This window comes from Magallana gigas, chromosome 5 (assembly GCF_963853765.1).
Source record: "Magallana gigas chromosome 5, xbMagGiga1.1, whole genome shotgun sequence".
NCBI lineage: Eukaryota > Metazoa > Mollusca > Bivalvia > Ostreida > Ostreidae > Magallana > Magallana gigas.
The window spans coordinates 33,689,130-33,704,703 of NC_088857.1; the positions used below are offsets into that span (position 1 = coordinate 33,689,130).

General features: G+C 33.3%; 1 protein-coding gene and 1 long non-coding RNA gene across 3 annotated transcripts; one reads left to right on the forward strand and one right to left on the reverse strand.

Annotated features, from left to right (window-relative positions):
• Positions 1–601: 601 nt before the first annotated feature.
• On the reverse strand, positions 602–8,994 carry LOC105329908 (uncharacterized). 2 transcript variants are annotated; one of them, XM_066084644.1, is made up of 12 exons: positions 8,880–8,994; positions 8,614–8,721; positions 7,536–7,645; positions 6,177–6,229; positions 5,406–5,472; positions 4,733–4,797; positions 4,529–4,568; positions 4,094–4,378; positions 3,566–3,645; positions 3,099–3,156; positions 2,807–2,908; positions 602–2,179 (listed from the first exon to the last, which is right to left on the reverse strand). In XM_066084644.1, exons 3-12 carry the CDS (start codon positions 7,612–7,614, stop codon positions 1,503–1,505), a joined length of 1,506 nt encoding a protein of 501 aa, XP_065940716.1. In that variant the 5' UTR covers positions 7,615–7,645; positions 8,614–8,721; positions 8,880–8,994; the 3' UTR covers positions 602–1,502. The 2 variants fall into 2 exon arrangements, with proteins under 2 accessions (XP_065940716.1, XP_019923496.3); XM_020067937.3 differs by lacking the exon at positions 2,807–2,908 and having other exon boundaries at positions 8,880–8,993.
• Positions 8,995–11,942: 2,948 nt separating this feature from the next.
• LOC105329910 (uncharacterized) lies at positions 11,943–14,955 on the forward strand. Its single transcript, XR_004601661.2, has 2 exons — positions 11,943–12,317; positions 12,920–14,955. It is a non-coding gene; the product is annotated as an uncharacterized lncRNA (long non-coding RNA).
• The last annotated feature ends 619 nt before the right edge of the window (positions 14,956–15,574 follow it).

The following is a 15,574-nucleotide window of genomic DNA, read 5'->3' on the forward strand; positions in this document are numbered from 1 at the left end:
AATATTTTTTAAAAGTATATATCGTTACTTGTAGACCTGATGAATAAATTGTTAACCAACCTGCCTCCTTCATAAAAATAATTATTTCTTTCTTATCTTAGAAATGAAATACATTTTTTTTTTAAAGTCATTTCGAGTACTCTTTTTTCCGAAATACTTGACGCTTATTCAAATTGGGTTTTTTTGTTCACCATAGACAGTTTACATGTCTGTGGTACATGTAAACAAAAGGGAAAGGAGAATAAATATAACTGAATAAATGTAATTAATAAGGCTAATACATGCCCTAATTACCCATACTGGTATATTGAAAGGCCCCATAATACTATTATCCACAGCAGAGGGTAAAAATGGTTAAAACCAGCATTCAACAACCAATCTGGATTGTGAAAATAAATTACTTACTATATGTATGTACGTACAGATAGGACAGGAACTTATCCATAGCATGTTCAATATTTGTCCCATTTTCATGTGAAGGCATATATGTTGGTGTATCAGTGTGAGTGTGTTACAGTCGCTTAATATTGGAATTACTAGTTGTAAACTGTGTACACATCTTAAATTGGGTAAGTTTTAAAAAAAGCTTGAGAAAAAATCATTAACTGTTTTCTGTGACTTTTATTGACATCAAACAGTGCCCATGCAATATTGACTCAACTTCTTAAATATGTCATTTCCCACAATCCCTGTTTACATGTAAGCACATTTATGATACTTTTTACGGGGAAACATTCCTACAATAAATATATATAACAAAAAATTAGGCAAAACAACAAAGAGCACTGATTCAGTGAACACCTTGATACGATAACTATTAAATCTTAAACACAGAGAAAATTTCAGAAAACAAAGACAATCAAATGCATATTTTACAAAACAAAAAATGGTTGGAACCTGTATAATCAAATACCTTATTGTTGGAATATTTATTTTAAATCAGTGTAATGTTTTGATACTACACTCAGAGATCGGACAGCCAAACAAGATCCCAAAGCTTTTGCACAAATTGTTTACTACGTGTACGTGTACATCACATTTCATGGCATTACGGAATATGTAAAAAAAAAAAAACAAACTAAAGGTACCATTGTTCTTCACTCACATACAAACAGGTGTGTCACAGCACAATACAATGCACTACATCTACAGCTGTAGTCAGGTCATCAAACACATGTAGTTTTGCTTATCATCTTTCCTCTGATGCAAAACTCACATGAGCTGAATGACATTAACTCAAATTAACTCAGTAATATCTACTCAAAAGCATATGGAATATTGATTTTTATCCAATAAAACAATAACAAAAATAAATAAATTTACATTAACATTTTTTTTCTTCTAAACTTTAATACATGTACATGTATAACTTAACATTTTGATTTTTAAAAAAAAGCACTTTTCTTTCCTGTCATTTCAAATAAAACAAGTTTCTATATAAAGCCTACATTCTCATTACAAAGTGTTAAATCAAACCCTTAGCAAACCATTTCACACCTTATCTAATGCTTATGATGTGTTCCTCTTGCTTTTTCAGCTTTAGAGTTCTTCGGTACATGTAAGTTATGGGAGCCATGCTTGACCTGATCAGCCATGGAGGGCTTGTGACTAACTCTTCTCCTTCCTATATTCTCATGGTCCGGTTCATGGGAATGGGCAGTATGAGTGTGGGAAGGACCAGATTTGCTGGAATTCCCAAGGGAACTAGAAGAGGAGGCAGTCCTTGGGTGATCTTTCCCAGTTTTATGGTGTTTTTTGCTGTAGTAGGACTTATGTACCTCCGTCATAGGAGAGTAAATCGAGTTTTCTGATAAACCACCGATATTGTCGTACCAAGACACCGTGTCCTGGTTATCGTCACTGCCACAGTTATCATAGGTAGAGACGTCGTCCATTTCTCGAGCATCACTACCGGGCATTGGCATATCGCTGAACTGACCTCCATTTGACCCTGAACTAGAGGGTATATCAGCACCATAATCTGCGGACACTTTGACTGAGAAGTTTTTGTCATCTTTAGTTTTTTTCTCTTTCTCCTGGTTATTGTTTTTGTCTTCCTCCTTGGATAACTCGGACTTACTTAGCTCCAAGGCTATTCTCAGCATTTCCTCTTCATCCTGTTCAGTGAGAGGTATATCAGGCCTGTACTTGTCAAAATAGTTCCCATTTCTTGCACTTTCTGTTGATAAAAATTGGAACATGGGCATTAATTTTTCTTAAAAATTCATCTTGAATGCTAGTAATTATTAAAGCAATGCCCAATTTTTCCAAGGCTGGAACAATAATTATCATGAACATGCAGTGTTCACAATTAGTACCGGTAGATTGATGCTATGATATAGGTTACATTGTACATGATTTATGAGCTGTAACAAAAAAGTCTAAATGCTACTGCAGTAGTAAATTATCATCTTCCATCATAATCCAAAGAGTATGTTTTACACATGAAAACATTGTGTCAAGGGAATTACCACAGCTATTGTAATCATATCTTCATGAAATACATGTGTTTTTGGTTCTCTAAGCAACTTTAAATCATATATACTTGCAAACCCACAGGTTTTATCAGCAATTTTTTTTTTTGGAAGTTGTCATTTTGGGTTACAAATTTTTAAAATTTTCATACCAGTCTTTCTGAGTTTTAAAGAACATTTAAGTATACCATTAAGATTAAGCCAAGTATAACAAATGCATATTAGTTATGACATAATTTAAAAGAAAAGGCTTCATACAAAAACATAATCAACTGGGAGTGGAAGAAACACCAAGTAAATAAATCATCAAAAGGTGACCCTTAAAAGATGACCTTCGATCCTTAGCAACTCCCCCCTTATACGCTTGAGGATCCGTGAAAAGGACAGAGATGATCTAGATTTTGTTTTTCTTCCCTTTGAATTCTTACTGGCAGCTGCAGAATCCATGGCATTAATAAACATGTCTAAAATCAATTCAACCAACTAAGAGAGGAAATCAAATACTTTCATTTAAATGACCATGAGCAACATTTTCTTGCCTTTAATATTTCTTTCCTTCAGTGATCAATCTTTTTATGTAAATTTTTTTTTCAGGTAGAGTGGATCAGATTTTACAATATTTACCATTTTGGGAATTTTCCATAGGAGTTCCACTGCTTGTTCCAGAGCCTGTGGTACCTCTCTGAAGAATACCAAACAAGACACATAGAACAAAAACATCTCCAAATTGAACCAGGTTTCCAGCTCACACAAGAGAGTATCAAATACATATTAAGTTATTTTTGTGATGATAAAATTTTCTCTTTTCTCCACCATCACTCCCAAGTTGCAAAAATTCCAATATATAAGCAGTTTTAAAATGCAAAAAAAATGACTTGAACATACTAAAAAAATACAAATTTACCCAATGTACATAAATTTTGTATCACACGGAAAAAAAACAAACATATGGTATTGTCTGTATCTAAATGACGTTATCAAATATTTAATTTATGTGGTAGTTAATCTTAAGATTCATAATGTATGTAAGCTAGGATTCATCTTAATATTTTCAAATATGGAAGAACACAGCAGTAAACAAAATACTGTACCAATGGAGTATCCTCATCATCCGAAATCTCGATATAATCTGTAGGGAATGATGTACTGGTGCTGCTGTTGTTTTGTTGGGCTACGAGAAATGAAAGATAACATATTATATATTCTCCAAATTACTCTTAGTAGTACAATTAAAATATTACCAGGGTATATTCTATTTTGTTCCAGGTTAATTACCTGTATCACCTAACTTGCAGGATTTCTTACCAACTTTGGTTGAAACAGCTGCGGATCATTTTACGTTTTGAGATGGCCTACCTTACCATATCAAAAGTTAAAATTATTGGTGACCGTTTCAACCCGAGTCTGTAAGAAATTCTAGTTGTCACAGCTAGGTAATTAACATATTGGAAAATTCAGCGTGTACAAAAGTACTAGCAATTTTTTTAAAAGGTTAGTGTAGATTTGATTCAGCTAGCCCATTTCTGTGTGGATCTATTCATATATTTTTCTGCAATGTACTAACTGATTTTTTAGAACTATTCTATACTAAACTTAATTAAGCCAATAGGTCTCTCTACCTGTTCTTGAGGGTTGTGGGGGTCGCTCTACATGTATACGGTGAGAGTGAGGTCTGTGTCGGGGTGGCTGACGTTGACCTGACCGGGGTCTCGACCCCAAACCATGAGGGTGGAAGTGGAATAGGTGATCAAAACGAGGCCTCATTTCAAAGGGGCTTTCTTCCATAAACATAAAGTGATCGTCCGGCTCAGAAAAAAAAGAGGAATGAAACGGACTGGAAGAAAATGAGGTAAATCCAAAGCCTGGACCAGTACTGAACATGAATGAAGAGTGTCCTCTTCTGTCTGCAGAAAAAGAAAATAAGAGGTTGTCGACTGGTTTATTAGAGCATTACTCTGTTAGTTAAAGCCAGGTTTTATACATATTCCTTACTTCACTGTTTGTCAACAAATTGAGCTAATAAATAAAAGATGACTTCGAAATAAAATACACACCTCCAATGAGCCATGGGAATAGTCTAAACAGTATATCCATCTGTAAAGCAGAGAAGAAGACAAATGCAAATTAGATGCTCTCCTTTACACGTACATAGCATGAAAAAATATCATTTAACCTTTCGATTTCATGACAATACAAAACTTCATGCAGCTGACTCAAAAAACAGCATTGTTAATTTATTCTCTATCAAATTTACTTACTGAGGCTGATTCATCGAAGGCACCAACATTTGAGGAATCATCATGTAATCCTACAGCCTCTGGTCCTATAGGAGAATATAAACATTGAGTATGTAAACGTATATCAAACAAAAGAAAGACCACACTGTTCCCCTAAGTTACTGTATGACTAGAACTGTTTGTATCTCCTTCTATTAATATACTGGTATATGCTTGAAGTTCATGAAAAATTTCTCCTGTAAATGTTGGCATTTTTTGTCAAACTTAATATGCAGTGGTTTTTTTAAAAGATTTATTAACACATCAAACCCTGTTTACAGTTTTAAAAAATTATCTTTTATTCCAATGGAGTGTGTGTCTTCATTTGGCAATCTTAAAAGCCTTTAATCTGAGGTATTTTGAAAAGATTGGTTTAAACTGACTCAATGTTTCCATAAAAGGATAAGAAAAATTGAAAAATTAAAGCTACTGGCAATGACAACTACAGACATTATATACATGTACAGACCAAACAAATTTTGATCAGAAAAGCTCAATTGAGGCTTCAGTATTAACAACCTAAAAAAAGAAAAACATATATGTACATGAACCCAAAGCTTTTAAAACCTTCAGGAAATAAAGTTATAGCAGAAAAAGTATCAATTTGATAAAATTATGATTTTATTTTTAATTGTGTAAAATGTTAGTAGTTTACCTTCTGTGAGATATTTATAGGCATAACTGATTTCCTGAAATTTCTCCTTTGCATCCTCACTTTCGTTCTACAAATAAATTTAAATTTGTAAATATAATTCAGTATACAGAGAAATATGTAGCCCCAATTTGCTCTCGTTGTCGTCCCTTTCACCCTCATTGTCAGTGGGCAAGTTTAAGACTGGGCAAATTCGAATGCCTTAAATTATACACAACTTTGTCTGGGTGAATTTAAAAAGGGGCAAACCGTTTGCATGTAAAGGGCAAAAATAACACAGGACGAAAATAACTGTTTATAGTATTATGTCAAATTTAAGCAATATACATGAACATGTATATCATTGATTAATATTTATCTATCTGATTTCTGGAGGTTATGTAGTCTACAAATTTCCCATCAGATCCATTTGGTACAGATGTTGAACTCCTCAGTTCAATGTCCCAATAGTCTAAAGAATGACCATGAAAATCAAGTTCTTGTCACAAAAGCTCCATAAAATCACAATCAAAATAATTTTTAAAAGTATGGCTAAAAGTACCCCCCAAAAAATCATACATTTCTTGTTTATAAATTAAAGTTTGATCCAATCAAGGCCTGTTAAATATTTGAATTTTACTGTGCCATTTAGTTGGCAAGGTTTCCACATACATTAAAGTTTTATTCAAATCTTGCAATGTGGGTACAATGTATAAGGTTTCAATCTGTTGAGTTGTACCGTAATGAGTACATTCTTACTGAAGTAAAGTCAATACAAAGTCAAAGCTGACTAACCTTGTCTGGATGATATTTAAGTGCCAGTTTTCTGTAACTTTTCTTAATTTGATCTGCAATAAAATAAAGTTCCTTTGATAAATAATGTAATTTTATTGTCATTCTGATTCTGTTTCATAGAGGATCTGGGAATTAATTCAAACAACACATTTTTAAAGACAAAATCTTCACAGAGTTTATGCTCCAAAAAGATAATGTTCATGTGTTCCTGACCATTTAAGGACCTTTTACAAACTCCTGGTATTGATAGATTGTCTTGTGCCACGGGAAAGAACATGGGGTGTTGATCTTTGAGGTCAAAGAATTTTTAAAGGGGGGATGTCAAAGTCAGAGTTTCAGTCAAACACAGATCACTCAGTTGGTAGAGCACCTAACTAGAGAATCAGGGAATCGGGGGCAAGGGTTAAAAAATATCTGCCATATCTCTTCCGTCTTGAATGTCGCACAATATAGATAAGTTTACTTCATGATATTTAAATGAAATACACATCAAGGCACTTAATCAATACAATACTGTAGACGTACTTTTGTCTGCGTGGTATTAATTTACGCTATGAACGCGGGCACAAATTTTCCGCGGAATTTTTTCCCAGTGTACTTAAAGTGCATTTTGGAATGAAATTTTAAAACTGCATTACATGAATAAGGATATTGGAAGTTACTACATTCTATACATGTAACACTTGCATATACGTGTACCCAGTGTATATTGTTTTTATCTATGAATACTGTCAAACAAATTTGTATTGAGAATTCACTTAATAAATAATTTAATCTCCTAAAGATTTGAATTTTCTGTAAATTTACTTGCACGAAATTTAAACTTCTCCCAGCTTGAGATAACGGCACGTGTCAGACGACAAATAGCCCCAAGCGGGTCTGTCTTTCAATGACCTATTAAGACCCGTGTTTTTACTGCAATTTTTAGATCCCTTTGTGCTCTGACTTCTAAGTGATAAAACTGATCAACTCATAATTTAAACTACATGTGAACCCATAAATTGACAGTTACTATTAATTAAAGATGTGGTGTTTTACAAGACGATTTTAGCCAGCGTCGTAACATCTTGACGGCTAACTAGTGACTACCGACCAGTGCACAACCGATAATTACTGTTCACAGTGAACAGTTCTTACAATTTAAGTCCAAAGTTGGACAAATTCTAGGTAATGAAAATCGCTCAGAACCAAATTTGATAATAATTATTCAAATGATTTTTTTTTCATTCAAAGAATCCGCGTAAATTTTTAACCGCGGATTAAATTGATATTGTGATTCCGCGGAATTATGACCCCGTGGAAAAAAATACGTCTACAGTATTGCAAACCAGACATATCTTAGATTAAAACAAATCCAACCTTCTGAGGCTTCCTCTGTTAAGTTCAGAACCTCCAGACATCGCTTCCTCTCTCTCACGGGGTTCCTCCCCTGGGCCATTCTTATTGTAACTTAGTTAGCTTTAGAATTTCTATAAAAGCAAATGGCATAACTCAACAAAACTATTCACAATACACATACAGTAAAACTCGGTTATAGCAAAGTCCTAGGGACCAATGGAATCATTTCTTATATCCGTAAAGAAATTTGTTATAAAAGTGTTAAATTTTGTTATTATTCACCTCTGCGGGACTCAAAATCAGTTCACTATATCCGTAAATTCGTTATATTCAAATTTGTTATAACCGATGCAAAGATTTGTTAAGAGTTTCACTTGGGACTCAAAAAAACTTCGCTATATCCGAGAATCCTCTATATCCATGTTCGTACTACATGTAAATGAGTTTAACAGTATACTGATACAGGCAATTCGTCATTACTTAAGGGATAATAGGGAAATTATGTACTCTGAAATGGATTTCGCCATCATTGTTATCATTTTGAATTGAATTACATTTCTCTTTATTCAAACTACATCATCTCATCCAAACATTGAACAAGATGGTATGCATTCTGTTGGACCCATCTCAAAATACATGTACTATATATATATATATGTTTGTGTTTGCTAAAGTAATTAAATTATTCATTTACATGGACAAAAAGTGAGAAAATGAATGTAACTTTATCTAAACATAAGCATAGAAAGCAAAAACAACATGTATCTATAACATGCTGACTATTTTAAAGTCTGAACCTTTAAATTGTTTTGCACATCAGTGACCCCAAATCTTTGCCTTCAACATGTCATCTATCTAAAATTTCCTAAAACATAATACTATACAAATACCATATTAAATAAAATATGATTTCCCCCAAGTATCATAGAACGTTGTATAATCTCCCCTAATAATGAAGATTATCTCACAACTGAAATCGCTGTAAACAACAAAAATATGAATCAACAAACCCCATCCTTTGTTATAAACAAGCATACGTTCTGTGTGATGATACATCAAACAAGAATGTGTTCAGATTGGGTCGGAATCACATACTTACAACAAACTGTGTCCGATAACATCATTTTTCTGGACATGTCCCATTTCTCACAAATGCCTCGAAGTCACCATGATGAGTGAAGTAAGTTGAAGTATCAGATTCCTGTTTCTACATCATGAATATGTTACAGAGCGTTAGAGATACACAATAAAGATAAGAATCACTCTACAATGTAGAGCACATTTCACATAACAAATGTCTTAATCTTACAGTTGATTACAATTAAATTTGTTGGGAATATCAAGTGTCTCAGAATGAAAATTTACCTCACATCCTCTGACAGTCGAAAATTCCCATAGGGCTAATACCATAAAAAGCGAAAGTATGAAAAGCGCATGCGTACATTAGTCATGGTCGGTGGATCCTAAGTGGCCTGTTTTCGTTTTGACGCTCCTAATTATATAGTACAACCGATGGAAATATCAAACACTTTAACATGTTTAATGGCAATTTTTCAATTCATCTATAATATAAACTCAAATGCACGGTTGGTTGTCGGTATGGGCCTATGTAAAACACAAAGTGAAGAAAATAGCGTACAAGCATAGTTATTTGTATAGATCACTGAACCACCCCACCCCCCCCCCCCCCCCAAAAAAAAAAATCACATTTGCAAAAACGAACAAACAAATTTAACGCAGCTGACAGTTATAACAAAACTAGAATATTTATAAAACGAATTATCTTTTTAAAAATGTTTTTATAATAGATTCTATAGCATATATGCGCATTCATGTAATTTACTGCGTATCATAATTATGATACTATACATGAATTATCTCATTTTGAAACAAATTACTCGATGCGTACTGTTTACACTCATATATTTGCATTTCCATTGTTCTTTCCCACTGTAAGCTAATAATGAGGAGCTGCAATTATTTCTCTATAATCGCAATTGCTCTGTCAGTATACTATGACGTCATAAAGGTGTAACGTTATATATACTTTTCCATACATCATGTGTTTTTCTCCAACTCGATTAAAATTGACGTATTTACATGTAATATTAAAACATGTTTTTGATAACATTTTAAAGGAATTACTGTTATAACATATCATTGATTCTGTTAACAAATCTATGTGAATTAAAAAGATACATTACAGTCTGAATGTTTACTTTTGATGTAATAGCTAAATGTCAGGTCTAGGCTAATATAGGGTATTTGCGAGTGGTAAAATGCAAATATAAGTAATAAACAACGATTATTTAGTGAACATGGCGTTATGAATAGCAACTGCTCTGCTGGCATATTTTCCATGATGCGCTAGCGCGCATCATGGAATATGCCAACAGAGCAATTGCTGTTCATAACGCCATGTTCACTAAATAACGTTGTTTATTTCTTAAATATACTTTTCCATGACGTTATAGATTTAAACCACTATACGATACATCATGTGTTTTTCTCCAACTCCATTAAAATTGACGTATTTAATATTAAAACATGTTTTTGATAACATTTTAAAGGAATTACTGTTATAACATATCACTGATTCTGTTAACAAATCTATGTGAATAAAAAAGATACATTACAGTCTGAATGTTTACTTTTGATGTAATAGCTAAATGTCAAGGTCTAGGCTAAGACAAGGTATTTGCGAGTGGTAAAATGATGCAAATATAAGTAATAAACAACGATTATTTAGTGAACATGGCGTTATGAATAGCAACTGCTCTGCTGGCATATTTTCCATGATGCGCTAGCGCGCATCATGGAATATGACAACAGAGCAATTGCTATTCATAACGCCATGTTCACTAAATAACGTTGTTTATTTCTTAAATAAGATCATTATGACAGTAGATGACACTCGAACAATTTGTGAGGAGAGTTATTCATTTTTTAATTTACGCAAAGAAAGATTTAATGGGCATTGAAATATTTTGAAATATTGATATAACTGGTCACTGATGTGTTAGAGAGGAGAAAAAAATCAATTTGTGTTGAGATTAATTACACTGATCAAAGCATGTTTTGACGTAATATCAAAATACATCATACGAGTATTTCAAATCATCTATTCGGTCTTTTAAAATGCAAAAAAATCAATATGATAAAAAAGAGAAGATGACAGAAAGAAAACACTGATGATCCCGCTTCTTTTTTTTTTAAGACGTAACTCGACCCTGCGATGCATATATAGTACAACCGATGGAAATATCAAACACTTTAATGGCAATTTTTCAATTCATCTATAATATAAACTCAAATGCACGGTTGGTTGTCGGGCCTATGTAAAACACAAAGTGAAGAAAATAGCGTACAAGCATAGTTATTTGTATAGATCACTGAACCACCCCCCCCCCCCCCCCCCAAAAAAAAAAATCACATTTGCAAAAACGAACAAACAAATTTAACGCAGCTGACAGTTATAACAAAACTAGAATATTTATAAAACGAATTATCTTTTTAAAAATGTTTTTATAATAGATTCTATAGCATATATGCGCATTCATGTAATTTACTGCGTATCATAATTATGATACTATACATGAATTATCTCATTTTGAAACAAATTACTCGATGCGTACTGTTTACACTCATATAAGATCATTATGACAGTAGATGACACTCGAACAATTTGTGAGGAGAGTTATTCATTTTTTAATTTGCGCAAAGAAAGATTTAATGGGCATTGAAATATTGATATAACTGGTCACTGATGTGTTAGAGAGGAGAAAAAAATCAATTTGTGTTGAGATTAATTACACTGATCAAAGCATGTTTTGACGTAATATCAAAATGCATCATACGAGTATTTCAAATCATCTATTCGGTCTTTTAAAATGCAAAAAAATCAATATGATAAAAAAGAGAAGATGGCAGACAGAAAACACTGATGACCCCGCTTCTTTTTTTTAAGAAGTAACTCGAACTTGCGATGCGTAAGCCCTTGGCTTGCATGCGCGGATTTAGAGGAGGGGTTGGGGAGATAGGGGCGGGGTCCGGACCCTCCCTGAAAATTCAAACATTAATTTTACATAATTTTTTTTTTTTTACTAAAAACAGTCCTCGCACTCCACCCCATCCCCCTCGGGCAAACAATATTACTTATTCTTGGAAAAAAATTCTGGATGAATTCATGTACCTCATGAATATGAGGTACATAAAAAGTTATGTATCTTCCATCAACCTAAATACAGCTATATTGATTGGGGTGGGGGTGTCAATTTGTTTTGTGAGTTTTGATAACTTCCCCTTTATTTTTCTGCTGACCTTGTGGTTATTTGTGCGGATTGCGTTCATACAGTATGTGAATGTTTGAAAATCATTAATCCTGGTAATTTTTAAGAGAGAAAAACTATTAAGTATTATCGGTTAAACAAACGATGTGTCCTCGTGTCAAAATAAGGAAGTTGGAATTTCTTCCTCAGATGTTCCCCTTTTTTTTTTATAAACCTCAATCCATTCAACAAGCTTTTCTTATACGTCAATGCCGAATATTTCCTTGTGATTATATTTTGTTCCATTTTACAGAATATGATGGATGGGATATGAAAGCTTTTATAACAATGTGAAAAGAAAATTGATTTTGCCATGAGTTTTTTCTCCGTTAATAAGTTAAAACTTTTAATTTTTGGCTAGAATTTGCTCTTTTTGCGCAGATCGTCTGTTTCGATGAAGAATGTTATTTTTGGAGCTAATTCTGACAGCATCGGCAGTCACTGTAGCGGTATTTTCATGCATAACCCTAAAAAGGTAAGTTTAAGCAATGTATACGAGAGACTGTTTTGATTTCTTTTGCATAAAATTAAAAAAGCGAATGCCGAAACGTTGCAATGGTCACCGTTGCAATGCAAATTCAAAGAGCATTTTATCTGTTATTTTAAAATGCTACATCATTCACCATATGGAATAAAGTCTCAACTGTCGATTTAATTTGAAGCTCAAGAATTAATCAGCAGTTAAAAAAAAAATATCTGTTGCCTTTGTCAACATTACTCTTCATCCACGAGTCTTCAGTGATATAAAAGAAATTGATTTACAATGCAGGATAAATAAAAAAATATATAATTCCTTTCTCTGTATGGCTACAATGAATTGATTTTAGTATAATTAATTGTATAAAACGATGAAATTCGTCTGATTCATATATTGGGAATACATATATGTCTCATTATATGCGATACCACCGAGAAAACTATTAAACCTAAAAATTAAGTAAAGTGTTGAATTTTTAAATATCTTAGAATTGGTGTAAATATTTTTTGCAATTAGGATGTACTGTATATACTATTTTTCAGCTAATAAAATTAACTTACACTGTAAATTGTCTCTATTTTCTTTTTTAAAATGAATAGGAAATTTGGAAAGGAGAGCATGAAGACGCCTTCTGTATCTACCCTTATAAAGCGCTTTGACACAGGTGAATCCAACGAACCAGCGGGAACCACCGTAACATCCCCTCCACGGCGAGTCCAGACAAAGGCCAAGTCCCACCACCTTCAGAGTGCGCCACTCACCCAGAATAAACATATTTCAGGTGCCCCTCCCAGAAGCCCGAGCCCTTTTCGCAAGTGCACGGAACCCCCGCAGAGTTACGAACCCCCTATAAAACCCAATGAAAGCGAACACTCTTATCGAGAGAGCACAACAAGCGATCACGTTTACATTGAATTATGTTGATGAGAAATTATTTATTGAATGTATACATGTACTTTGTTGTTACACTTTGTCTCATTGGCGGATCCAGGATTTGTTGAAAGGGGACTCAAAAGGCCAGGGGTGTGGGGCTGAAGCTTTCAGGTTTTGGAGTAAAACAATTTTGAACTTCTCTAGCTATACTTGACAGATTATAAAATCGATGAATATCAACGAATACTGATTCTTCTGTAGTTCTACTAATTTTTATTTTATCATTATCATTTTTTTATATAAATTTTGATCCAAAAGACCAGGGGTCTGAGTCTGAACTCTAAATCCTTAGTAATTACCTATATCCTTCAAATCTTGCAATATACATCTTTTCATGGTAAAAGAAGTGTTCTTTCCTGCATGAGTACTAGTTTCCAGTTTTGGGGTATTGAAATTTGTATGGCAAGGCAAAAATATATATATAAAATGTGTATGTTTACACAATCGGTGAATTATTAACTATTTAAAACAGAAATACGTGCCATTTTTTGATTTGTGAAATATGGGCATGTGATATTGAGATTTAAACATAAATGACACACATGTGCATGTATGTATTTGGTTATATGATTTTGATCATATGTTTTAGGTAATCAAAAATTGTATAAGAAATGCAAGGGTTGTATATTTCATACAAGGTTGTTTCTAAAGACGACAACGGTTTGTTTACTTGCATGATAAAGTGTTTTAAAATTTAATTAAATTTGATAATTTCATTTTAACTGCAGAAGAAGTACACGTGCATGTACATGTAAATATCTTACTACATGTATGATAACATGTCATAATTAAGCCTCTGATTTTCACTGTATGTAAAAAAAATCACGAAGTTGAAATATTAGTAGATAATTTACAAAAATATATATTATATAAGTAATAATAAAAAGATGTATTTTTAATTTAATACTGCAGTATACATGTATATTAAGCAGTGTTGGTGTTTTTCAACAAAAATGCATTCTATATATATATTTAAATTTAAACAAACTGGGGAAAACAGTATAAGTCCTCAGAATAGCGAATTCTGATGAAACAACGTTCCAGGTGTAGCTATGTGGCTATCATCATTTTCCCCACCGCTGAAAGTTGTACAATCAAGGGTTCTAAAATCATGCAGTTTTTCTTTTCTTTTGCTCACCTGAGCCGAATGCTCGAGCTAGCTTTTCTGATTAAAAGTCCGTTGTCTGTCGTTGGCGTCGTCGTAAACTTTTCACATTTTCATCCTCTTCTCCAAATGCACAGGATCAGTTTTAAAAAAGCTTGGCACAAAGCATTATTGGGTGAAGGGGATACAATTTCAAATGATGAGCCATGCCCTTTCGAAAGGGGATAATAATTTTAAATTATTTAGAATTTGTTGGTAATTTTCAAAAATCTTTTTCTCTAAAACCATTTGGCCAGAAAAGCTTAAACTTGTTTTGAAGCGTTCTTAGGTAGTGTAGAGTTCAAATTTGTTCAAATTATTATTCCCGAGGGTAGAGTGAGGCCACAGTGTGGGGGATTTTTACATAGGAATATATAGAGAAAAATCTTTAAAAATCGTTTGTTTTTTTTTCAAAATCCATTCAGCCAGAAAAGCTGTAACTTAGGTGGAAGCATCCTCAGGTAGTTTAGATTGAAGTTTGTTCAAAACTTCTTCCCCAGGGGTAGGGTAAGTTCACCACCGGGGGTCAAACTTATACATAGGAATACGAAGAGAATTTTTTAAAAAAATCTTTCTATACGTTACACCGTTGAACCCTTTCTTTCTCTTCATACTACACCATTAGAAATCAGTCTAATGCAGAGAGACCCCCCCCCCCCCAAAAAAAATGATAATTTACTAGTTGTACATTTTCTCTGCCCTAAGGAGTCTGATTTAAGGTGATATAACACATCATCACAAAATGGCTGATCGAAACGACATTTTGTTTTATTAAAAGGATTTTATTGACGGCAATATGTAACTTAGTCAAGTGGATAAAGTGTCGGGCTTCCGATCTGTACATCCCGCTCTCGAATCCCACACGGGTTTTCGTTGTTACTTAATTACTGCATTGAATTTATTATAATATAATATTCATTTTTATTCCCAAACTGCAAATTTTTCGCTTATTTGACATATGTACAGTTTATTATCATTATATCTTTCTTAATAAAATAATTTACTGTTAATTTTCAAGGGTGTGTTATTCAACTTAAAAAGGGGGGGGGGGGGGGTGCCAAGTGCGCCTCCTTTAAATCCGCATGCACTGATGTGATGTCATTAATAATTCGAAGAAGTACGTTGTGATTTTCTTTCGTTTATTTGCAAATTCCGCTGATTTGCAAATACATGTACT

Coding starts and splice junctions, on each gene's coding strand:
- LOC105329908 (XM_066084644.1), bottom strand. CDS start 7,614: ATGGCCCAGGGGAGGAACCCCGTGAGAGAGAGGAAGCGATGTCTGGAG. Junction 5,473..6,176: donor TTAAATATCATCCAGACAAG/GTTAGTCAGCTT, acceptor ATTTATTTGTAG/AACGAAAGTGAGGATGCAAA. Junction 3,157..3,565: donor ATGATGAGGATACTCCATTG/GTACAGTATTTT, acceptor GGTATTCTTCAG/AGAGGTACCACAGGCTCTGG.